Raw genomic sequence first — 25,237 nt, 5'->3', positions numbered from 1 at the left:
AAAAAACAAAAGGTCAAGAATATCAAGGAAATCAATTTTTTTAAATGTTAAAGAAGGTGGCCTAGCAGTTTCAGATTTCAAACTATCTTACAAAGCAGTAGTCATCAAAATAATTGGGTACTGGTTAAGAAAAATCAGTAGGATAAATTAGGCACACAGTGCACATTAGTAAATGATTATAGTAGTCTAGTGTTCAATAAACTTAGAGTTCTATGCTTTTGGGGTAAGAACTCAACATTTGACAAAAATTGCTAGGAAAACTAGAAAGCAGTTTGGCAGCAACTAGGTATAGACCAATATCTAACACCATATACCAAGATAAAGTTCAAAATGGATAAATTATTTAGACATAAAGAGTGATTTCATAAATAAATTAGGGGAACATAGGAAAATGTATTTGTCAGATCTATGGAGAAGGGAAAAATTTATGACCAACCAAGAGACAGAAGGGATTATTAAAATAGATAGTTTTGATTACCTGAAATGAAAAAAGGTTTGTACAAATAAAACTAATGCAGTCAAAATTAGAAGAAAAACAGGAAAGTGGGGAAGAAATTTCATAGCAAGTTGCTCTGATAAAGGCTTCATTTCTCAAATATAAAGAGAAATAAGCCAAATTTATAAAAATTTGCAAAAATTTGTATAAAATAATTTATAAATATCTTTATTCTATATATTTACATATTTGTATATATTTATATAAATTTATAAAATATTTCTAATTTATAAAATATATAAATTTATTAAAAATAAGTGCCATTCCTCAGTTGATGAAAAGTCAATGGATATGAACAGGCAGTTTTCAGAAGAAATCAAAGCTATCACACATGAAAAAGTGTTCTAGATCACTATTGATTAGAGATATGCAAATTAAAACAATTTGAAGACATGACCTCATACCTATCAGATTGGCTAACATGACAATAAAGGAAAATGACAAATCTTTGAGAAGACATGGGGAAACTGGGATATTAATGTACTTTTGATGGAGCTGTGAACTAATCCAACCATTCTGGAGAGTAATTTGGAACTATGCCCAAGAGGCTAAACTGTTCATACCCTTTGATCCAACAATATCACTATGATGTCTGTATCCCAAAGAGATTTTTAAAAGGCAGGGTGGGGCAAAGGGGAAGGACCTATTTGCACAAAAATATTTATAGCAGTTCTTTTTGTGGTGGCAAAGAATTGGAAATCAAAAAGGTGCCCATCAATTGGGAAATGTCTGAACAAGTTATGGCATATGATTGTGATGGAATTCTATTGTACTGTAAGTAATGATCAAAATGGTTTCACAAAAACCTAGGAAGACATATGTGAACTGATGCAATGTGATATAAGTAGAACCAGGAGAACACTGCACAGTAAAATCAATAGTATAAGATGATGAACTGTGAAAGACATAGCTATTCTTATCAAGATAATGATCCAAGACAATTCCAAAGAACCCATGATGAAAAATGCTTTCCATCTCCAAAAATAGAACTGATAAACTCTGAACGCAACTTGAAGCATATTTTTCAACTTTACTTTTATTGCTTTATTTTGTTTGTGTTTTCTTTTACAACATGGCTAATATGGAACAATGTTTTACATAATCATACATGTATAATTGAAATAAAATTGCTTGTCTTCTCATAGAGGGGGATGGGGCAAGAGAGAGGTAGAGAATTTGGAACTTAAAATTTTAAAAATGATTGCTAAATTTTTTTTGTACTTAGGAAATATCTAACAAATTTATTTTTTAAAAAGATTTTTGAAGAGATCATTGCTGGGTTTTTCTAGACCTGAGGTACTCCCTGAGATCTCTTTTTCCTCAGGCAGAAAACATTTCTTTTTCACAACAGAAATTCCACCAGAAAAAGCTACTTTATTATCTGTTACTCCCAAGGCCTACAAGACTGTTCCTTTGATTTCAGGGAAATAGGAACTGCTTGAAGAAAAGATGAAAAGGGGCAAGCAGATTCATGAGAAGAAATTTTTCAAAGACTAAATTTAGACAAATGTACAGATCAAGGATCTCATCAAGGTGATGAATTCAGTAACCAACAGAAGAGAGACAGAATCAGGAACACAGAGCAGGACAGAGAATTTATAAACCACAGAGACATACTGTGAAATGGAGAAATTAGACTGATATGTTAGTTGGAGGTTAATTTCTATGGACCTCAGAGTCACACATCACCTTGTTATTCTATGAAATACTAATTAGCTCTACATCAAAAATCCTTTTTGAAATAGGAAATAGTATTTCTTGGGGTTTTTAGTTCTAAACTTCAAAATTTATTTTGGTTTTATTTATTTTCCCTAGAATGAGGGGAGGGAGAGTTGGAGAAAGAGACCAATATTAATTTTGGAGAGAGGAGTTTTACTTGAATGATGGGGTCAGAAGCCAAGTTGGATATAGGGTTTGGAAGAGAGTAAGAAAGGAAGAAGTTGAGGGGCCTAGTTGGCTTTTTTCAAGAAGTTTAGCTTAAAAATGAAATATAGGATGATAGCAGGTAAGCAGGTGGGGTCTAGTAAAAAGTTTTTAAGGATAGAGAAGACTCTATCTATATAAATCAGTCCTGCATGACCTACTGGACATTTCTTTTTTTTTTTTTAATTAATTTATTTAACTTTTAACATTCATTTTCACAAAATTTTGGGTTCCAAATTTTCTCCCCATTTGTCCCCTCCCCCCACCCCAAAACACTGAGCATTCTAATTGCCCCTATCACCAATCTGCCCTCTCTTCTATCATCCTTCCCTTCCCTTGTCCCCATCTTCTCTTTTGTCCTGTAGGGCCAGATAAATTTCTATACCCCTTTACCTGTATTTCTTATTTCCTAGTTGTATGCAAGAACAATACTCAACAGTTGTTCCTAAAATTTTGAGTTCCAACTTCTCCTCATCCCTCCCTCCCCACCCATTCCCTTTGGAAGGCAAGCAATTCAATATAGGCCATATCTGTGTAGTTTTGCAAATGACTTCCATAATAGTCGTGTTATGTAAGACTAACTATATTTCCCTCCATCCTATCCTGCCCCCCATTGCTTCTATTCTCTCTTTTGATCCTGTCCCTCCCCAAGAGTGTTGACTTCAAATTGCTCCCTCCTCCCATTGCCCTCCCTTCCCTCATCACCCCTACCCTGCTTATCCCCTTCTCCACCACTTTCCTGTATTGTAAGATAGGTTTTCATACCAAAGTGAGTGTGCATTTTATTCCTTCCTTTACTGGAATGTGATGAGAGTAAACTTCATGTTTTTCTCTCACCTCCCTTCTTTTTCCCTCCACTAAAAAGTCTTTTGCTTGCATCTTTTATGAGAGATAATTTGCCCCATTCCATTTCTCCCTTTCTCCTCCTGATATATTTCTCTCTCAACACTTAATTTCATTTTCTTAAGATATGATCCCATCCTATTCAATTCATTCTGTGCTCTCTGTCTCTGTGTATGTGTGTGTGTGTATTTGTGTGTGTGTGTGTGTGTGTGTGTAATCCCACCCACTACCCAGATACTGAAAAGTTTCAAGAGTTACAAATATTTTCTTTCCAATTAGGAATGTAAACAGTTCAACTTTAGTAAGTCCCTTATGACTTCTCTTTGCTGTTTACCTTTACATGCTTCTCTTCATTCTTGTGTTTGAAAGTCAAATTTTCTTTTCAGCTCTGGTCTTTTCATCAAGAAAATTTGAAAATCCTCTATTTCATTGAAAGACCATTTTTTCCCCTGAAGTATTATACTCACTTTTGCTGGGTAGGTGATTCTTGGTTTTAATCCTAGTTCCTTTGACTTCTGGAATATCATATTCCACACCCTTCGATCCCTTAATGTAGAAGCTGCTAGATCTTGTGTGATCCTGATTGTATTTCCACAATACTTGAATTGCTTCTTTCTAGCTGCTTGCAATATTTTCTCCTTGACCAGAGAACTCTGAAATTTGGCCACAATGTTCCTAGGAATTTCTTTTTGGATCTCTTTCAGGAGATGATCAGTGGATTCCTTGAATACTTATTTTGCCCTCTGGTTCTAGAATCTCAGGGCAGTTTTCCTTGATAATTTCATGAAAGATGATGTCTAGGCTCTTCTTTTGATCATGGCTTTCAGGTAGTCCCATAATTTTTAAATTGTCTCTCCTGGATCTATTTTCCAGGTCAGTTGTTTTTCCAATGAGATATTTCACATTATCTTCCATTTTGTCATTCTTTTGGTTTGGTTTTGTGATTTCTTGGTTTCTCATAAAGTCATTAGCCTCCATCTGTTCCATTCTAATTTTGAAAGAACTATTTTCTTCAGTGAGCTTTTGAACCTCCTTTTCCATTTGGTTAATTCTGCTTTTTAAAGCATTCTTCTCCTCATTGGCTTTTTGAACCTCTTTTGCCAATTGAGTTAGCCTATTTTTCAAGGTGTTATTTTCTTCAGAATTTTTTTGGGTCTCCTTTAGCAAGGTGTTGACCTGCTTTTCATGCTTTTCTTTCATCTCTCTCATTTCTCTTCCCAATTTTTCCTCCACCTCTCTAACTTGATTTTCAAAATCCTTTTTGAGCTCTTCCATGGCCTGAGCCCATGGTATATTTATTTTAGATGTGTGGGATACAGAAGCCTTGACTTTTGTGTCTTTCCCTGATGGTAAGCATTGTTCTTCCTCATCAGAAAGGAAGGAAGGAATTATCTGTACACCAAGAAAGTAACCTTCTATATTTTTTTTCCCTTTTCTGGGTATTTTCCCAGCTAGTGACTTGACTTCTGAGTTTTCTTTCCACCCCCACCCTGGCCTCCAGATCCGCCCAGCCAGCCCTTGGGGTCTGAGATTCAAATGCTGCTTCCCAGCCTCAGGGCTTTGGGCAGGGGCGGGGCTGCTATTCAGTATGTGCAGGTGGGGGCAGGGCCACTACACGGGGCTCAGTTCCCTCAGGGGGTTTATGGGGAGAACTTCAACAATGGATCCAAGCTCCTGCCTGCTTGGGGAGCCCCTGTCCGCTGCCACCCCCCCCACTGCTGCCTCCCAAGGGGGCCTGAGTTATGGGGACACCCCACTCCCCTCTCGACCAGCCAAAGAGACCCTCTCACCGACCTTTGGCACCTGTGGGTGGAGGGACCTGCGTGGCTGCTGGAGATTCTGTCCCTGAAGCCTGCTTGGATCTGCTCCTCTCAGATCTGCTCCTCTCAGTGCCTTGCGGCCAAGGCAGGGCTGGGCTCTGCTCTGGGTCTGATGCTCGATGGACCTTTCACATGTCAGGTTTTCAGGTCTCTCTGGAACAGAAATCTCCTCCACTCTGTTGTTCTGTGGCCTCTGCTGCTCCAGAATTTGTTGGGAGTTCTTCTTTACAGATATTTTATGGGCTGTGGGTTCAGAGCTAGCATATGTGTTTCTTTCTACTCCACCATCTTGGCTCCTCCTCCCTACTGGACATTTCAAACTCAATGTCCCACAGGCACTTCAAACTCAACATGTCCAAAACATGTCATCATCTTTTCCCTAAACCCCCCCTTCTTGCTCCTCATTTCCCCATTCCTCCCAGTCACAGAGGTTTGCAATTTTGGCATTATTCTTGACTTTTTGTGCTTCCTCACCCACATATTCATTCAGCTGCCAAGTCTAGCTGATTCCACTTTCACAGCATCTCATGCATTTACCTCCTTTCATCCAGTCATCCAGTCACTGTATAGGTCAGGCCTCATCAACTCTCACCTGAACTATCCTAATAGCATCCTCATTGATCTTTCCCCTTTCCAATCAATTCTATGCATAGTTGCCAGTATCCTGTGTAATTAAGTCAGTGGTTCCCTGTTGCCTTTAGGATCAAGTCCAAACTCCTGACTGGCATTTAAAGCCCTTCACAACCTAGCTCCAACATATCTTTGCAAGTTTTACTCTATATCAGTGGTGTAGACAAAGCCAAATAGAAACAGATAGGCTGCATATTGACTTAGAAAATCACAAATTAATGTGTTTTATTGTATTATTTATTTGGTTAACTTTTTTCCCATTGCATTTTAATCTGGCTTAGTCCTCAGGAATCTGGAAGACCTCAAATTTGACACCTCTGCTCTACATTATTCTCCCACTGAGTTGGGCCCTACAGGTTGACCAAATTGGTTTTCTTGCTGATTCTCAAGCAAGACATTCCATCTTTTATCTTTATTCTGTCTTTATATAGACTGTCCCCCATCCTAGAATGAGCTGTCTCCTCACCTACACCTTTTAGCATCCTTCAAAGCTCAGCTCAAGCACCACAACTAAGTAAAGTCTTTCCTGTTTCTCCCTGGTGACTAGTGTTCCCCCTCCTCAAAATACCTTGTATTATTTTCTGTATTTTTATATGGATAGACATTTCCCTTGATAGAATGGAAGCTTCTGAGAGCAGGAACTGTTTCATGTTTTGTCTCTATATCCCCAGTGCCTGGCATATAAAAAGTTTTGAATAAACGCTTGGTGATTGATTCCTTAGTTGCGGATGACTCAGAAAAGCATACAATTCACTCACTTCTGCCTTTTCTATAAAAATAGCATTTTTATTATATAATAACATTTTGAGTAGTACCTAATTTCTACTTATACTATGGTATACAAATTAAAGCAAAATTCAATTCAGTGTCATACCCAGATGTGAGTTATGTAAGAACTCATGTCACTAGACTTCAGTTTTACAAAGTTTGACTAAAAAAAAAAAAGTCAGGTGTTGATAGTTTATCTAACAATCCTCCTAGCTCTCAGTATGATGTGGTTCAGAGGAATCTAATTCAGATTTTGCTCTGCCATGGCCATACTTTCTCTTTGGAGCTCTGAATATTCTTGTGATGCCACAGGCTCATCATTCTGGGATGTCTTTCTCTAAACCTTGGCCAATCCTCTGAAGCTTCTTGTAAGGATGATTTAAGGGGCAAAACTTCTCCCCTCACTACCCCCCATCATAATAAAACCAACAAAGCCAAAAGAAGTTATTACAAGTGCATTATAGAGATTTTTTTTTCCTCCATGAAAAGAGCCAGAACATTTTGATGTGAATTCATTCATATGGTTCTTTGTGCAAGTCAACTGACAAGAAGATAACAATCACCTAGGAAGCAGAAGTCAAAGTTCCATCTTGCAAGTATTCAAATTTGAACTTCTGAGTTGGATAATTTCTTGACTCTTCCCTCAGCAAAATTTTCCTATCTCAGCATCACTTTCTCCATTGTCATTGTCCTCCTTATTATCATCATGATGTATTGCTTTTGTTCTGGAACTGTCTGTGTGAATAATTTCCAATAGAAGAGTTTTCCCATACTCCCTCCATCAATGCAGACTAGCAACTCATCTGTAACTTGTTTACTTTAAAGTGTAATATGAGTGGGAAAATAGGAAAGGGCCAGATTATCAAGAGTTTTAAATGCCAAACAGTTTATATTCAATCTTAGAATGAATAGGAAGCCACTAGGGCTCATTAAGCTGCTACAAGGTCAAACATTTAATGATTAGGAAAAAATCACCAGGAGTAGAAAGATGAACCTGTAGAAGCTCCCCCAAATAGCCCATAAAATACCTGTAAAAAAATGACTCTAAACAAATTCTAGAGCAACAGAAGCCACAAAACAAGAGAGTGAAAGAGATTTCCAGCCCAAGATAGCCTGGAAGGATGAAAGGAAAGGTCTATCACACCAGGTGCGGAGTGGACTGCACAGTGCAGCAGGGACAGGACCCAGAACAGGCTTTGGGGCACCGCCAGCAGCAGCAGTTCTCAGATTGCTCAACACACAAACGCCAAAGAAACCTACAAAAGTCAGTTAGAAAGCTCCTTCACTCAGGAGAAGTGAACGTGGTCTGGACCACTGGCAGCAGCCACTGCAGTGGCAGCATCCATTTTTGGAGGCCTCCACCTAAAACCCCTGGGGGAATTGAGCAGCTGATCTGAATCTCAGCCCTGAGCTGGGTCCTGGGATGAGGAGGAACACTGGCATAGTAGATCTGGAGGTGGTTGTGGAGAAGAAATTCTACTTGCAGATTCTGGGCAGAAAAGTTTTTGGTTGCTCTCAGACCAGTGTGCAGGCCAGGAGAGGAGTAAACTGCTCTTAATTGTGCCACCTTGGAGGAACTGAGAACTTGCAGGTCCCCAGAGTATACGCTCTTCTTGACAAAGGGCTCAAAAGTCAAGTAACTGGCTAGGAAAATGCTCAAAAAAGGGAAAAAAATAAAACTATAGAAGGTTACTTTCTTGGTGCACAGATAGATTTTTCCATTGTTTCTGATAAGGAAGAACAATGCATAATGTCAGAGGAAGTCAAGGCTTCTGCATCCAAAACCTCCAAAAAAAAATATACAGTGGTCTCAGGCCATGGAAGAGATCAAAAAGCATTTTGAAAATCAAGTAAGAGAGGTGGAGGAAAAATTGGGAAGAGAAATGAGAGGGATGCAAGAAAGTCATGAAAAATGAGTCAACAGTTTGCTAAAGGAGACCCAAAAAAATGCTGAAGAAAATAACACCTTCAGAAATAGGTTAACTCAACTGGAAAAAGAGGTCCAAAATCCAATGAGAAGAAGAATGCTTTAAAAAGCAGAATTGGCCAAATGGAAAAGGAAGTTCAAAAGCTCACTGAAGAAAATAGTTCTTTAAAAATCAGAATGGAGCAGATGGAAGATAATGGCTTTATGAGAAACCAAGAAATCAGTAGACAAAACCAAAAGAATGAAAAAATAGAAGATAATGTGAAATATCTCATTGGAAAAACAACTGACCTAGGAAATAGATCCAGGAGAGACAATTTAAAAATTATGAAACTACCTAAAAGCCATGATCAGAACAAGAGCCTAGACATCATCTTTCATGAAATTATCAAGGAAAGCTGCCCTGATATTCTAGAACCAGATGGCAAAATAAATATTGAAAGAATCCACTGATCACCTCCTGAAAGAGATCCAAAAAGAGAAATTCCTAGGAATATTGTAGCCAAATTCCAGAGTTCCCAGGTTAAGGAGAAAATATTGCAAGCAGCTAGAAAGAAACAATTCAAGTATTGTGGAAATACAATCAGGATCACACAAGATCTAGCAGCTTCTACATTAAGAGATCAAAGGTGTTAGAATATGATATTCCAGAAGTCAAAGGAACTAGGATTAAAACCAAGAATCACCTACTCAGCAAAAGTGAGTATAATACTTCAGGGGAAAAAATGGTCATTCAATGAAATAGAGGACTTTCAAGCATTCTTCATGAAAAAAACAGAACTGAATAGAAAATTTGACTTTGATTCAAACACATGAATCAAGAGAAGCATGAAAAGGTAAACAGGGAAGAGAAATCATAAGGGACTTTCTAAAGTTGAACTGTTTACATTCCTACATGGAAAGATAATATTTGTAACTCATGAGACTTTCATCAGTATTTGGGTTGTTGGACGGATTACACACACACACACACATACACTCACGCATGCATGCACACACACACATATAGATGGAAAGCACAGGGTGAGTTGAATAAAAAGGGATGATATCTAAAAAAATAAAATTAAGGGGTAAGAGAGGAATATATTGAAAGGAAAAAGGGAGAAATGGAAGGGGGCAAATTATCTCATAAAAGAGTCAAGAAAAAGCTCTTTCAATGGAGGAGAAAAGGGAGAAGGTGAGAGGGGAAAAGTGAAGCTTACTCTCTTTACATTTGGCTTAAGAAGGGAATAACTCAATTTGGTATGAAAATCTATCTTACACTACAGGAAAGTAGGGGAGAACGGGATAAATTGGGTGGGGTGGATGATAGAAGGGAGGGCAAATGGGAAGAGGGAGTAGTTAGAAGTAAATACTCTTGGGGAGGGACAAGGTCAAAAGAGAGAATAGAAGAAATGGGGGGCAGGATAGGATGGAGGGAAATATAGTTAGTCTTATACAACATGACTATTATGGAAGTCTTTTGCAAAACTACACAGATATAGCCTATATTGAATTGCTTGCCTTCTCAGTGGGGATGAATAGGGAGGGAGGAAGGGAGAGAAGTTAGAACTCAAAGTTTTAGGAACGAATTTTGAGAATTGTTTTTGCATACAACTGAGAAATAAGAAATACAGGTAATGGGCTTTAGAAATCTATCTTGCCCTACAAGAAAAGAGAGAAGATGGGGATAAGGGAAGGGAGGGGGTGTGATAAAAGGGAGGGCATATTGAGGGAAGGGGTAATCAGAATGCAGGGCATTTTGGGTTGGGGGCAGGGGAGAGATGGGGAGAAAATTTGGAACTGAAAATTTTGTGGAAATGAATGTTGAAAACTAAAAATAAATAAATAAACATTAAAAAAGAAAAAAGAAAAAAATCACGTAAGCAACTAGCTCTGTGAGAAACTGGGATTGTGGATAGTGAGAATAATCAACTGAGGTTGGGCAACAGATGAGCATCAACAGGATACAAGGGCAAGGAATTCATGAGTTTTTACTCAGGAGTGTAAGAGTTAAATTGGCTAACTATAGGATCAAGAGTGGAATAGGATGAAAGTGAAGTCAGATCAGGAGAGTAGCCTAAGAAAGCACTGAGGAGTGGAGGAATTGGAAACTTAGATGAGGAGAAAGAAAAGGTGGAACAGGACTCAACATCAACAGAGATCAGTTAGTCAACTCCCTCATTTTAGACTTGGAAACTAAGGCCAAGAGAATTTAAATAATTTGCCTAAGGTCACCCAGGTAGGTAAGTGACAGCTGAGATTTGCATTCTAATTCTCTGCCAAATTTAGCATGTTTTCCACTATTCCATGACTGTATCCAGACATTCTGGAAGCTGATATTAAAATACCCAAAAATGTCAATCAGGATAAGAGCTGTGAAAAAGCCATTGCATTAATTGATCAATCATTCTCTTCTTTAAGATGAAGTTACTCCTTATGTCCTCTTCCCTCTATGTTCCAACCTCCTAAGTTTTTACATTTTTCTTCAAGATTTTCCCATCTGTCCCTCATGTGGATGGGGATACCTCATGCATATCCAACCTCCTCTATATAGCCTTCCCATATGACCCCAGCCAGAGTGAAATTAAGAGGCAGAAGGATGTAGTAGAAAGAAGAATGGGTTTTGCTACAGGACCTTGTGTCAAAAACCATTACTGGCTGTGTGACCACAGGCAAGCCTTTCAACCCTTCCCAGCATTCTCTAGGCAGTTTAGAAGATAAATGCTGGATCTGGCCTCAGGAAGACTTGAGTATGAGGCCTGTCTCAAACACCTGAACTTTGGGGTTGGATAATCTAGGAAGTCTGACCTCAACAAAATGCTGCCACCTCAGGTTTGCTTCCTCTGACATCAACCCTCATCTTCATCATGAGATGACCTTGGGAAAATCACTTAACCACTGAACCTTTCTCCTCATATGTAAAATGGGGGTCACATATGGCACCTCCTTTTCAGGATTGCTGTGGGAGGATCCAATGGGCCAAGACCCTTAAAAAGCACTTTGCCCATCTTCAAAGGGTTCTGTGTGCTGGCTACATGGTCCATAACCCCCATGATCTGCAAGATGAGGATCGCAGAGCTTGTGCCACCTGCCTCCCTGCTATGGTGTAAAAGAATGCAAATGAGAGTTATTACTGACAAGCCTTTGGCCGGACGAGATTCAAACAGATTCATCCAGCCAAGAGGTCCTTGGACACCGCGAGGGATCGATATCAAGGAAGGGCCTGGCCCTGAGTCTGGGGCGCCCCACATGAACATACACAAAGCAGCCCCTCATCATCGTCATCCTCCTCTCCCCGGCCTCCATGCCACGTGGTGCCCGCCTTGGCCGGCAGTCCAATCTGACCTCCCGATCTTTTTCTGCTTTTCCCGAGCTCCCACCTCCTCGCTACCTGGAAATGAAAGCACTCATTACAGCCGGACTGGGCTCCTCACGCTAGATAACGCCCTGAGGATTTTTCTGGCCTGCCCTCACTACCTAGTCGACCAAGGGAACTAAGAGCCCAGCAACAGCAGCCCCGCCTCCGATACCGCCTCCACAGGCTTCCTATTGGTCACTGTCCTTAATTCTCTTACTCTGTTGGCTTTTCGAACTATCCATTATTAACGGAGAGCCCACCTTCGCCCAGCGGCTATTGGCGTGTCGTGACGTCATCTCCTGTGCCTGAACCTCATTGGTTCTTATGAGCAGAGGCCGTCAAACGTCACGGGAGCGGGCCGCCATTTTGACTGAGCTACCCCAGTGACAGGAGCCGGGCAGGCAGACGCAGCTTCTCCCCGCTTCCCCTCCCCCTTCCCTATTCCTTTCGCCGCCTCGCGCGCCCCGTACTCCCGTCGCCTCGGCTTTGCCATGTCCCAGAAACAGGAGACTGAAAACCCGTCGGAGGAGACCGGAGAGGAGAAGCAGGTGAAATGGAGGGGGGTGGGGGGCGAGACGGGGCGACTGTGTTGGAGCGAGAGACGGCCTTCCTCCGGCGTCTATTGGTGGGTAGGGTCCCAAGCTTTGCTCGGGTTGGCCACTTCCCTCGTCGTGTACGGTGAGCCTCACCACCACCGGTCTTTTGAGCTCGGGTTAGCCAGGCTGACTGTCGGTCAGGACCGTGCTGCGACCCGATTGGTCGGTCGCTCTGTCGCTCAATTGGAACAGCCTGTGCTGTGATTGGCCAGACTTGGGCTCCGGGCGGGTACTGGGAGAGGCTGAGTGAATGAAGTGGGCTGGAGGTCTGGTGTGTTGCGGGGGCGGCGTGGTACCGGGACGCGGGGCAGGCGTGTCGGGGCTCGAAGGCCCACGCTCTTGGGCTCCCTCTCCTCGTCCTCCGCCCACTCCCCGTCGAACGCCCGGTAAACAGTCGGCAGCACTGGTGGGGGCGGCGATCTTCGTCATGTCTATTTAAGGAGGAGGCTTTCACAAGTGAGACATTCGTGTTTGTGGAGGACTGAGACAATCTGTTCTCCACCCCCAGCAAGACGGCGCAGGATGGAAGGGGGCCGAGGCCCGGGGGGAGATGGGGGGCCGGCAGGAGCGCGGCTGGGTGCGGGCCGGGCAGCCCTCTAGCCAGACAGACTGATCAGCAGCTGTTGATCAAGGCCCCCGATGTGGGCCAGGCCCCGAGGCCACAGAGATTGAGATGACCCAGGCTAACGGGGGGCGCAGGGAGACGTGCCCTCAGATCCGAGGGAGAGGCAGAAGTGCTTAGGCGGCGCTGTGAGAGGCGAAAGTTATCACCTGGCAAAGAAGGCTTCGGGCTTCATTGGGGAAGTGGCGCCGAGGTGGGCTTTGAAAGAAGCAGAAGGCTTGGGAGGACCTTCCCTTCCCTCTGCCCGTCCCCTTCCCCCACCCCCCCAGACCAGGACCAGCTAAAGGTGTGGAGAGGAATATAGCACCCCAGTACCGCACAGCTAGCCCCATTCCATCTTTCACAGTCTCCAAATGTCAACCTTTGTTAGGAGCCTCCTAGTTTAGTGAAACGTTGTGAGTCAATTCTAACAAGACCTTTTTGTGCCCATTATGCAGATGAACTTAAGGCAAAACATGCAGATTGCCAGCTACCATCAGCCAGTCAATCAGCACCTATTTACTATGTGCCAAGTACCGTTGCCAAGCCTTGACAGTTTTACTTCAACAGAATTTCTCAAGTCTGACCTATTTCTCTCAGCTCACCTGGACCACCACCTAATTTATGGCTTCATCACCGCTCACCCGAATTAATACTGTAGCCACCTAATTGATATTCTTGCTTCCTCTCTCATTTGTCTTCCATACAGTTGCCAGTATAATCCTTTTAAAGCACAAATCTGCCTGGGTCCTTGTCAGAAACCTGAAGTGACTCCTTATTTTCTTTGGGATAAAGTACAATTTCTGGTGGCATTTAAAGCTCTCTATAGTCCAGTTCCAGCTGTCATATTATATTCTTCCCCATCCCCAGTTCAGTTAAATTAGAGTAAAGCTATACCCCTCAACTTTATTACATCTCCCTCTATGCATGTGTATAAGCTACCCTAATTCCTGCCTGGACCTCCTTGATCCCTGCTGCTTCCAAGGCTGAGAGCTCAGGTGCCTCTGGTTGTTCCTTCTTCCTCCCCCAATAAAATGGAAACTGAATGTTGCTCATCTTTATCTCTGTATCCCCAAGCACCTGGCATAGTGATTGTAGGTCTCCTATTAAACTGAATCAACATACAGTTTAATTAGCATTAATTAATGAAGAGGATACTATGCACCCAACCCCATGGGAGGCGCTGTCATACAAAGGCAAAAATGAAATAGTTTTGCCTACAAGGAGCTACCATTCTAATAGGAGAAACAACATGTACACAGAGAAGCAGATACAAAGCATATACACAGTAGAAACCAAGGCAGTTCAGAACCCCCCCAATGGGGGGGTGGGGGTGGGGGTGGTGGCTAGGGATTGGGGAAGGTCCTTAATGGAGCCTTAAAGGAAGCTAGGGGTTCTAAGAGATAGAGGTGAGGATAGAGCATCCCAGGCAGGGAAACAGGAGGTAGAATGTCATGTAAGAGGCATGGCAAATAGATGGGCCCATTTGACTGAAAGATAGCACTCCTTGGGGAAATTGAGTAATTGACTTGAAAAGATACATAGCACCAGAGTTTGCATTTTGTCCTACAGGCATTAGGGAGCCACTGAAGCTTTGAGAATGAGGAGTGGCATGTTCAGATCTGTGCTTTGGGAATATAAATTTGGCAGTTACGTGAAAGATTGATTGGAAATGAGAGAAACAGATGTAGGGAGAGCAATTAGAATGCAGGTGAGAAATAATAGAGCATGAATTAGGATGGTGTTGATGAGAAGGTATAGGAAAAAGCTTGGTAGCATTCCCATTGGCTCCTGGAGGAACAGTGCTTCCAGCCTACTTCGCATGTCTGTGATGGTTATTGTGTGAGTAGAGAAAGGGGACAGATATGAGAAATGTTATGGAAGTAAAATGGATCAGACTTGGCTGCTGATGGTATGTAGAGAGTGAGAATGCAAGGATGATACACCAAGATTTTGACTGGGTCACGGACAGGATTCTGGTTTCAGAGCTGTAAGAGACCTTAAAGGTCATACAACCTAACCCTTTCATTTTAGTTTAGGAAATAAGACACCCAGAGGTTATGTGACTTGCTCAAGGTTACATGGCTATTAAGGTACAGAGCTGGTATGATGCTGCCCTGGACAGAAGCAGGAAAGTCAGTCAGCCATCAACCACTTATTAAATGCTTCCCGTTGTGCCAGACCTTGTGCTAAAGCCTGGGGATACAAAGAAAGACAAAAAAAAAATAGTCCCTGTCCTGAAGGAGTTTACCATCTAATTGGATGTAAATTAAAAGGAGGAGTGGCTAAAACTGATGGGTTCAGTTTTCTTCATAGACAGAGTTGTAGAGAGATTAAGTACCTTGGCCCTGGTCAAGGAAAGATTAGAAATGAATTGAGTTTTGTGGTGAGACTTTTATTGTCCCAGGACTGTTAAAACTTCTGACAGTGAGAGGACTATAAAATCTGCCACTTCATTTATTTTTCTTATCCCTTCCTGTGCTAGCTTAGACACTCAAAGTTTGTCCTTGGCTTTTGAGTTGCATGCTGGGAATGAGCTTTGTGGCCCCTTCTATTTAATGTGAGGATTGCTCCATGGTTAAAAGTGCCATTTTTGTATATTGACTCCTGCCTAGGCTTTATAAACCACTGGAGTTGGCCTGTGGGCATGGTGTGAAATGCATCTCTTCTTACCCTTGGTAGGGCCGGAATTGTCTTGGCCCTTGTGGATTTGAACAATCTTTGAGAAGCATTGTGGAGCTCTTTAAACAAGAGTAGGGAGTGGGTGCTAATGTTGGTTGTTAACTCCTGCTGCTACTTGGTCACTAGTTTGACAAAATGGTTCCTGTTTATTTCCCCAGGACACACAGGAGAAGGAAGGTATTCTCCCTGAGAGGGCTGAGGAGGCAAAACTAAAGGCCAAATACCCAAGCCTGGGACAAAAGCCTGGAGGCTCGGACTTCCTCATGAAGAGACTCCAGAAGGGGGTATGAGGCACCGCCTATTCTCTATTTCTGTTATGTGCTTGTCATTTGAACCCTACAAGCTGTGAGGGCAGGCTCAGGGAAGGAGGGTGAAGGAAAGGAGAGGAGGAAGAGGTCCATAGATGTCTTACTGTCCCTTTTTCTGGAATCAGCAGCACTATAAAATGTTTTTTATCTTTTTTTATCTTCCACCTGGAACAGTCAGGGTTGGAACCCTAAGGTGTCAGAAGTTTCAAGTTTAAAAGAAGCATGATAGGATATTGTTAGCTTTGTTATGATAGCAGTTCACATTAACCCTCCCAGAAAAAAACAAAGATAAAAAGAAGAGGTCCAAGGAGGCTTCATTTAGGTGGGTGGAGGAAGGTGGGAGAGAACAGAAGTCTGACTTCCCTAAAAATGGTTTTTGTTTCCATTGTGTTGTTCTGGGTATTTGCCCACTTGTGTGTATCTTAGTGGTGTTTTGTTAAATCTTGGGGTGCCTCACTGAAGGGAATGCCAAACCATCCCTACCATAGAAATCCCCCTTCTTGCAGTGAATAATAAGACTCCTTCAGCCCTTTGGAGGTAGCTCCAGCCTTTGTTAATACTCCTTCCAGAGGCCCTTTTATCTTACCCAGAATGATTTCCACCTAAGGAAGGAGAGGTTCTATCTTTATAGCTACCTTGGTGGGATTCTTTGGCTTCCTAGGCAGCTAAAGAGCTAGAAGATGCTTCCTCTTGTAAGTAGAATGGGAAGCTTAGTTCGTGAGTATTAGTCACAGCTGGTGATAGGAGGCTGATTTTAGACTCACTTTGCTATAAATACAATGCAAGCAGGGCATTTTTCAGCAGTGGAAAAGTGTGGAGGAAAGAGGAGAGAGATCAGATTTTCCTCAAAGACGAGCTCAGTTTCTCACTCCCTGACCTAGGGAGTTTGTTTCAGCTTTGAACCTGTTCTGCAAGCCCTGAGTTTGTCTCCAGCTGACTGATGAGACTACTGGCCAGTCAAGCTCCTTCCCTCACTCCCTTGGTCATTCATCACTATTGATTGTACTCTCTTTTGAATGTTATGGTATAGAATAAAGAGGAAGAAGGAAGTATGGTTCCTGACTTGGGAAATGACTGTAAAGTAGAGAAATTAGATGTGATTACAGGAAAAAGTTAATCAGAAACCTCCTGAACAAAATATGTAAGCAAGTGATGAGAGAAGAAAAGGTGATCAGAACTTAATGTGAGTTTTGACCGTTTGGAAGGAAGGTCAGAATGCCTATTTCTGCCATATTCCAGCCAGCACAGAAGTCCTAGGCCCCACATTTGCCTAAATTTTCCTCTCTTGTCTTCTAGCAAAAGTACTTTGACTCAGGAGACTACAACATGGCCAAAGCCAAGATGAAGAACAAACAGCTGCCAAGTGCAGGACCAGACAAGAACTCGGTGACAGGCGATCACATCCCCACACCACAGGACCTGCCCCAGAGAAAGTCCTCTCTCGTCACCAGCAAGCTTGCGGGGTAACCTGTGCCCCTCCCCTCCCCCTCTTCCACCATCGGACTTCTGTATTATAGGCTGGGCTGGGCTGAGCAATTAGTCATTCAGATCTTCACAATAATCTAACCAAAAGGGAGCAAGCAAATCGAGAAATGACTTTGGACTGGTGTTAGTAGCTGGAGGCTGCTGAGGAAGGGGGCAGGTGGGTTGAAGAGAGGCTCTCATCTTAGTTCCTGACCTTTTGTTTATAAGAAAGATTTTCAGGCTGTCACCTGCAGCTTTGGAAATCCTCCTTAGTAAGAGGTATTGGCACTAGATGATGGTATAACTTAATAGCTCTTTTAAGTTGGGTGAGGAAAGCAGTCCCCTCTTCTTTGAGAAGGGGTCATCCTGGATTTGTTCAGCCTGAACCCTGAAGAGATGGGAAGGAATGAGTCAGAGATCCCTTTGTGACAGGTATGGCATTCCTGGGGGACATGATCTGCAGTAAAGGGATGGAAATCAGGTGGATGGAATGCACCCTTTGGACTGGTCACCATTCTTTTACTGAGGCAGATTAGGACAATTCTCAAGAGAGGGAGAAAATTCCTTTACTTGTACAAAACTCTCAGCCTGGCTGTCTACTCCTCCATCAGATATTATCAGTTAAGACTGGCCTTTGCTCTGTCTTCTTGTGGCAGTGTGCTGGTGTGACTTGGAGTGCCTGCTTTCACTCTTGACCCATTGCTTGAGTTCTATTACCATTTTGGTCAACAAGTAGTAGTGTGACCTTGAACAAGTTATTGAACCTCTTTAGATTCATCTCCTTTTCCTTTTAACAACAGGAGTTGGACTAGCCAATTGCTTCTAGCTCTCTGAGTTTCTGCTTGAAAAGCTTTTTGCTGTTAATCATGTGACTTTAAAGTGACAGACTCTGCAGTTCAGCAGTTGCTTGATGTGGGTTTCAGCCAGGGCAGATCTATAGGTTGATTCCAGTAGGAATTGCATATAGAGATTAGAAAGTGAGGTTTGGGGGTTGTAGTAGAGGGATGAGGCCCCCAGGTGTCAGGACCAGGGGGAAGATGATTGAGAAGCCCATTATGGATGCTTGTCTCTGACTCATCTTCTTTCCTAGCCTATGTTAGCTCCAGGCCTAAAAAATAGCTGAGGATATGGTTCTTGGGCAAGTGGGAGCCTGTTCTTCATAAAAACATGAAGTCCTTTGCTTTGCATGTATTGTTAGGGAGCTGGAATAGGAAAGGAATGGAGGGACCTGCTCTTCCTAGGCAAGGAGTGGCAGCAGGATCGAAGGTGTGGAGCAGCCAGTCTTAGCTTAGAGGAGGCTGGGAAAAGGGAGTAGTGGAGGGAAGTACAAGAAAACAATTTCCTTAGGGGTCAAGACTCCCAAGTACTAAGAAGTAAAAAGGGCTGGCACATTTTGGAGCTTATTTATAAACATATCAAGAGAAGGGGGAGCAAATGGTCAAGGAAGAGTAAGGCATACTGAATAAAAAGCCTGAATAGAATTGTCTAAGCAGGTCAGGCCTCATTGCTGTTTCATATTGGAGAAGGTCAGGGTGAATATTGTTCCCTACCTGCCTTTTTATTGTATAAATCCTGATAATCCGTTCACTCAACTTATGTGAATGATTAACTGATCAACTTGATACTGTGTGTATATAGATACTATGTGTATATATACTTCCCTCTTGCTTAGCCGGTCAAATTTCTTGCTGCCACTTGAGTAGATAGAGTATGGGAGGATCAGGGCCACAGTTTTCCTGACCCACAATTTCACTGGCTCTCACTTGTAAATGTATATAATTATTTTTGTGTTTTTTGCTCCATTTCCTCATGCTCTCTTCTAGGTCTAAAGCCCCATGTGGAAGGGGAGAAAATTGCTAAGCACCTTGTATAGTTGCCTCACTTGTCCCAACCACTTTGTACATAAATATGTCGCATATATTATTATATATATAAATATATATATAATTTTTGTACGTCTTTCATCTCCAATCTTCTTGAGTTCTCTGTTCATTTCTTTCCGTTCCAAGTTAATCTTTCCATTGCCCGGTGTGAGGCCTCAGGACTGATGATCATAATGAAGTTTGGTGTATAGGGAATACATAGAAGAGAGAGGAAAATTAGGCCTCCATTGCCCTCCTCCATGTCCATATCCCAGAACTATGAAAACAGGGAACCATGTAATTTTCTGAACTACCTGTCCTTTTTCACAGTATGAAGTTCCATAACTTTGTTAACAAGGAAAGGTATTTTTCAAAATACGTTCAAATATTCTTGGTCAAAAGTTGGATTTTGATTGTGTTCTCTCCAAAAAACATTTTTGTATAAGATCTAAACAAGGGAACTGTCAGCTTCCATCTTCTACTCAGGTGTCCCCACTCCATCAGTCCTGCTTCCTCAATCAGCTTGACCATTTTGAATGGTTTTAGTCCTACCTCTGAAATAGAGCCTGCTCTGAACCAAGAAATTACCTCTCAGATTTGAAACCCAGATAACTTTTGTTCTTTGTCTAAAGGGTGATTTTTGTTTCTTTGTTTGAGCATCCCCTGGTGTTGCAGAGGGTCAAGGAGAATGCTACTGTGGGAGAAATAAGATTGGAGATTTCTCTCCTCCTTTCCTTTTCCCTTTGCTGCTCTGGGAGCAATAAAAGAATTTCCCTGTATGGATGGGAATGGGGAAAAAGCCAAGTGGTTTAACAGTTGTTGAGTATGGAGCAGAACCATGGGGTGGGGAGAGGTATGGGGCTGGAAACTTTTTCCCCTGTTACTTGACAGTGTTTTTATTTTTTCTTCTGTGTTCGTCCGCAGTGGCCAAGTTGAATGATGCTTCCCGGGGCTCCCGACAGATCCTGAGACGCTGCCCCCCTGGGTCCTGTGCTGGCTCCTGCCCCTCCTTGCCTTAGTGGCTAGGGGGTCAGGAGGTGGCCTGGGTGCGGGCCGGAGAGGCAGAAGCCCCTGCCCGACGGTGTCCCAGCGCATGGAGCCCCTCGGGTTGAGCACCAAGACCTTGAAACTTTTTTTGTGTTTTATTTTTCCAAACATCTGCTGGGAAAAATCTCTATGAAATCCTGGTGTGGGGTTGAGAGGGTGGGGTTGGGTGGGTGGGGGAAATGGGGTAATATGAATTGGGGATTGGAGCAAAAGAAAAATTTCTGACTACCCTCTTTCTGTAGCCCTTGGTTGGTTATGGCTGGGTGTTGGGGTTGCTATAGGGAAAAATAGACTAAAGATGGAAGGATCAGTCCATTTCTACAGAAAAATGCCTTGTGGGTTGGGATTGGTGCTGGGTGACTGAGTCAGGTAAATGGGACTGTCCATCCAGATCTGACTGCTGCAAACACAGCTCTCTTGTCTCTGTAAAGCAGGCTGGGAACTTGAACTCTTATATACCTGTCTTTGAGGATTGCTGCCCCTTTAAAGTAGAGCTATTGTGGGAATTGGGGCTGTGAGTTTGGGGAGGAGGTATAAATGTGTGGGAGCCCCAAAGAGCCTAGGGAACTTTTTCAGTATTTGAAATAAAAAAAAAAATACCCACAAAAAAACCCCAGAAGTCCTCTGAAGCTGCTGATGTGTTTTATTGAGGGGGGAGAAAGTGAGACCATAGAGACCATCAAAGGGAAAGTGGGCCTAGAATGTTGGATGGGTATGGATAAAGTCTGGATGGGTTCCTAGCTTCTGTTGTTGAGGGGTGGGGTAGGGAATGGAACAGGGACCTAGCTCAATAGGCCAAGGCTTTCCCAGCCTGCAGACAGTTCTCTCTTTTGTTTCTATGGCATATATGGGAGGGCCAAATCAATCGGCCATCTTAGGTAGTGGCTTACACAATCATAGATTCATGGTTCTAAGTATTTTCATGGTCCTGTTTCAGAGTTCTAATAGGCTGACCGTAGAAGGAAAGGAAACCTCACCCACCTCCTTTCACCTTGAGTTTTTCTAGTTTACTCCAGCTCTCATTGTTTTCTGCTTGTGACCCTCAAGGTGCTAGAGAGTATTTTCCCAAAGCTGTCCCAGGCCCAACCTTGGCTCACTGCCACTGAAGAGCCCAGAAGCTGTCTCATGTCTTCAAGAAACACACCCCACCCCCACCTGATTTTACCTGAACTAGCATATTTTGCTGGTATCTGGTAGGGGTGAGTGATAAGCAGAGCATGATTGAAAGTGAAGTGAGGATTCAAGGGATAAATGCCTGTCTACACAATAACGTCTTCCTGCATGGGAGAAGCTGAACTGCTAGGCACAAAGAAGCTTGTTCTTTGCTGTCAGCTCAGTCTGCCCAGCCTAGACTTTCCAGACAAATGAATTCTTTTCTTTGCATCTGCAGAGAAAGTGTATGCTCAGGCATTTCCCACCTGGTACTATTCAGTCAGTACCAGCTGGATAACTTCTATGTGCTGTGGACTGTTGGTAACAACAAGATGAGTAATTCACAGTCTCTGCCTTTAAGGCAGTTGTGGAGTCAGGGTGGGGAGTAGGTAGAAGAAGAAGCAAAACATTCAGTTATAATGTAGGGCAGAATGTCATGAGGTAAGATAGGATCTAAGTGCCACAGAATGCTTTAGAGCATAGGAGGGCATATTTTGTTGTGGATAAAGTGGAAGTTTTCGTAAAGTGGCCTTTGAGAGGCATTCAAAAACTAGTCACATGTGTGCTTCTTCCCCTTCATAGGAACTGAAGGGAATCAATGCTTAGGGAAGACAATGTTCCTGCCTTCATGGAGCTTCAAATCCAGTCAGGGACATGACCTAGACAAGTTAATGATGTTGCAAGTTAAATCCATTGAAGAAATGTGAAAAGATGGGATGGAGGGGAAGATCAAGGGTCTGGAAGAGAGAGTGATGGGCTTGGAAGGATGCTAAACCAGCCATAATGATAGAGAGCATGAAACAGCCTAGCGATAAAGTATAAAACATTTAACATCAAAGGAGCCCGGGTTAGAGTGGGTAGAGGGGATTGTGAGCTGAAAAGGTAAGTGCCAAATTAATGCCAAGAAGAGGAATTTTAATTTGGAGTCAGTGGAGAGCCACTGAAGATATTTTTGAGTTGTATGCTGACTAGATTTAGGCTTAAAGAAAATTAGTCTGACAGTGATATGAGGGATGGATTGGAGGGGAGCGGTGGGAAGACATGTTTGGTGGCTACAACATTGATTCATATAGGAAATAATGGGGTCCTGTTAATAGAATGGGAACAGGGGAAGTGAATGTGAGAAATTGCAAAGGTAAAATCTATGGAACGTGGTCATGGGTTAGACAAGAAAGAAGCAGAGAACATACTGGTTTGGAATATGGAACACAAATGATTCAAAACCAACATCAGAACAGGTTTTGAGAGAAAGATTGGTTTATACATGTTTGAGTTATAGGTGTTGGTGAGACATTCAAGAGATGGCCTGTGGCTAGCATTTATATCTAGTACTCTCAAGTTTTACATTGTCAGAAGTAGCATTTTGTCATGACTGAATTCATTCAGAGGGTGTGCACAAAGGATTGTTGTTATGCCAGGCTCAGGGCACAGCTTGCTTGCTGGACCTTAGCTCTGGAAAATGGTGTTTCCTAATACTTTGAAAAAAACAAGGTGACCTTGGCATGGGGATCCTGACGTTTCCCCCTTTGGCTGAAGGGAGGGGGCTTAAAAGAAAACCTATTCTGGCGAATAAAGGAGAGGCAGGTATAAGCCAAGAAACCATGAAAGACCAGTTGACGTGAGATGAGAAAACTGAAGCAAACAGATTAAGTGACTTGTCCAGGGTCATGAAACTAGTGTCTAAGACTGAATTTGAATTCGGATCTTATTTCAGGTCCAGCTCTTCACTATACCCCCCAGGTGCCTATTGGTAGTTGGAGGTGCAGCTCTGGAGCTTAGAAAAGAAGGGCTGGAGATTTAAGTTTGTCATTTACACAGAGATAAGAGTTGACAAGAGAAAATGAGATTGCCAAAGAGAAAACTGGGAAAGGCTAAGTGCAGAACCTTAGGGAACCCTTACCTTAAAAGAGGTTTTAGAGTGGGGAGAACCAAGAAAATCTATCTGGAATTCAAGGGAAGAGAAAATGGAAAAGCAAAGAAATAATTGGTTGAAGATAAGGGCTGAAAAAGGCAGTTAGATGTAGCAATTAGGTTACTGGTATCCTTTAAAAGAAGCAATTGTAGAGCGATGGGGTGGAAGCCAGAGCACAGGAATTTGAGTATTAGGAAGGAACTAGAGGGCTTGAATGTGTAGTGTTTGGGAAATGGGAGAAGGAAGGTGACCATTCCAGGTGGTGGTGACACCATCAGATGTACAGAGTCAAGAAGGCCTGAATTCAAATATGGCCATAAGAGACTAGCTGTGTGACCCTGGGCAAGTTACTTGACTTCTGCCTTATTTTCTTCACCTGTAGAATGGGAATGATAGTAGCACCTACCTCCAAGAGTTGCTGTAAAGCTCAAATGAGATATTTAAAGTACTATACAGATGCTAGCTGTTCTTATCCTCAAAACAAACCCCTTAAGGTAGCAAACATGAGTACTTCCTACTTGTGACAGACTTGGTCAGCAAAGATGTGGAGGTGAGAAATGGGGAGATGAGTTTGAAAAATGTAGTTGTCAGGTTGACTTCAGTGTAGGATAGTCAAGGAGAATAGATGTTATATAGGTGGAAAGATGTACTGAAGATACAGTTATGAATGAATACCCTTCAAAGGCAGGCTAAAAAATTACAGTGCCATCTACCCTAGAAGAGGTTAATAAATATAGGAAATCCTATAGTAAGTACCATGGGAGGTCTATAAAAGAAACTCAGTTCATGCTTTTGAGCCCAAAAACCAGATGGGAAAAAACAATAAAGTAAGAGCCTAAAGGACATTTAGCAAAGCAGTATTAGCATGCAAATTAACAGAATCCTAAAATTGTCATGAACTGAAAATACAGTATGAAGGGGAGTCAAGGGAAGTTCGTTACTATTCCACCAAACCCTGTTCCAGTATGAACTAATACCATAACTACTGTTTAGTCCTATCAGGTGTGATTATTAGTGGCACATTTCAAACTAAGGAATGTCAGCAGTAAAAATGAAAGCAGGTGGCAGGGAAACTCCTTCCAAAACTTCTGGGCCTTATTCATTCTGTAAATCCTAAGCACCATGTACAAACATTGAGAGAGCAGTAGAAGCCACATTGATCCCAAGAAGCTCATATGATTGTAAAGGACCTAAGGCACTAATGAATGAAAACACAGTGCCAAGGAGAGGTGCAAACTGCTATGCAACGTTCAAAGGAAATTTCCAGGTTGGGTGAAACAAGGAAGACTGCATGGAAGAGGCAACATTTGAGCAAAAGGCAGGAGGGATTTCAGCAGGTGGAGATGCAAGTGCCCAGATGAGTGTGTGAAACCATGCAAAACCCGTTTTTGTTGGAGCATAATTGAAAAGAAATAGCCAAGATAATTCTGCAAAGCCCAGTTGGAGACAGACTGGAGGACCTCTAACACCAAGATAAAAAGTCTAGACTTCATTTGCTGGGCAGAAAAGGAGCCAACAAAGATTTTGAACTCTAGAATGATTTGATTTGTAAATAAGATATAAATATACCTACACGTATCTTGAAATGTAAGGGAAAGAAAATTAGGGAAGCTCAGCTTGAATCACCTCATTCTCCATTAAGTAGTCAAGAGTGGGGAGAGAATGTGGTTAGGGGCCTCTGGAAATGAGGAAAGAGTTTAAATGAAACAGGTGACTGGGCATCAGGATCAAAGTCTAAAGGAACTGGGGACTCAGGATAGATAGGATTCAGGGTGAGATACCATGAATTTACTTTTTTGATCCAGACCTGTGATTTTGTTAGTCTAGGGACTTCCTAGTATGGCAGCTTTCTGCACTGATGCAGTT

General features: G+C 42.4%; 1 protein-coding gene and 1 long non-coding RNA gene across 2 annotated transcripts in view; one reads left to right on the top strand and one right to left on the bottom strand.

Moving 5' to 3' along the window:
- The window catches only part of LOC140527654 (uncharacterized), a 32,392-nt gene extending 20,331 nt beyond the window's left edge, over window positions 1-12,061 (bottom strand). Inside the window, exon 1 of the long non-coding RNA XR_011974886.1 lies at window positions 11,781-12,061. This is a non-coding gene — a long non-coding RNA (uncharacterized lncRNA). The remainder of the gene's footprint in view (window positions 1-11,780) is intronic.
- Window positions 12,062-12,096: 35 nt separating this feature from the next.
- On the top strand, window positions 12,097-20,918 carry ENSA (endosulfine alpha). Its single transcript, XM_072644723.1, has 4 exons — window positions 12,097-12,295; window positions 15,785-15,910; window positions 17,231-17,397; window positions 20,185-20,918. The coding sequence occupies exons 1-4, from the start codon at window positions 12,239-12,241 to the stop codon at window positions 20,198-20,200; spliced, it is 366 nt and encodes a 121-aa protein (XP_072500824.1). The 5' UTR covers window positions 12,097-12,238; the 3' UTR covers window positions 20,201-20,918.
- The last annotated feature ends 4,319 nt before the right edge of the window (window positions 20,919-25,237 follow it).

This window comes from Notamacropus eugenii, chromosome 2 (assembly GCF_028372415.1).
Source record: "Notamacropus eugenii isolate mMacEug1 chromosome 2, mMacEug1.pri_v2, whole genome shotgun sequence".
Classification (NCBI taxonomy): domain Eukaryota; kingdom Metazoa; phylum Chordata; class Mammalia; order Diprotodontia; family Macropodidae; genus Notamacropus; species Notamacropus eugenii.
The sequence above is the reverse complement of the archived record's forward strand: the minus strand, read 5'-3'. Positions and strand labels throughout refer to the sequence as shown.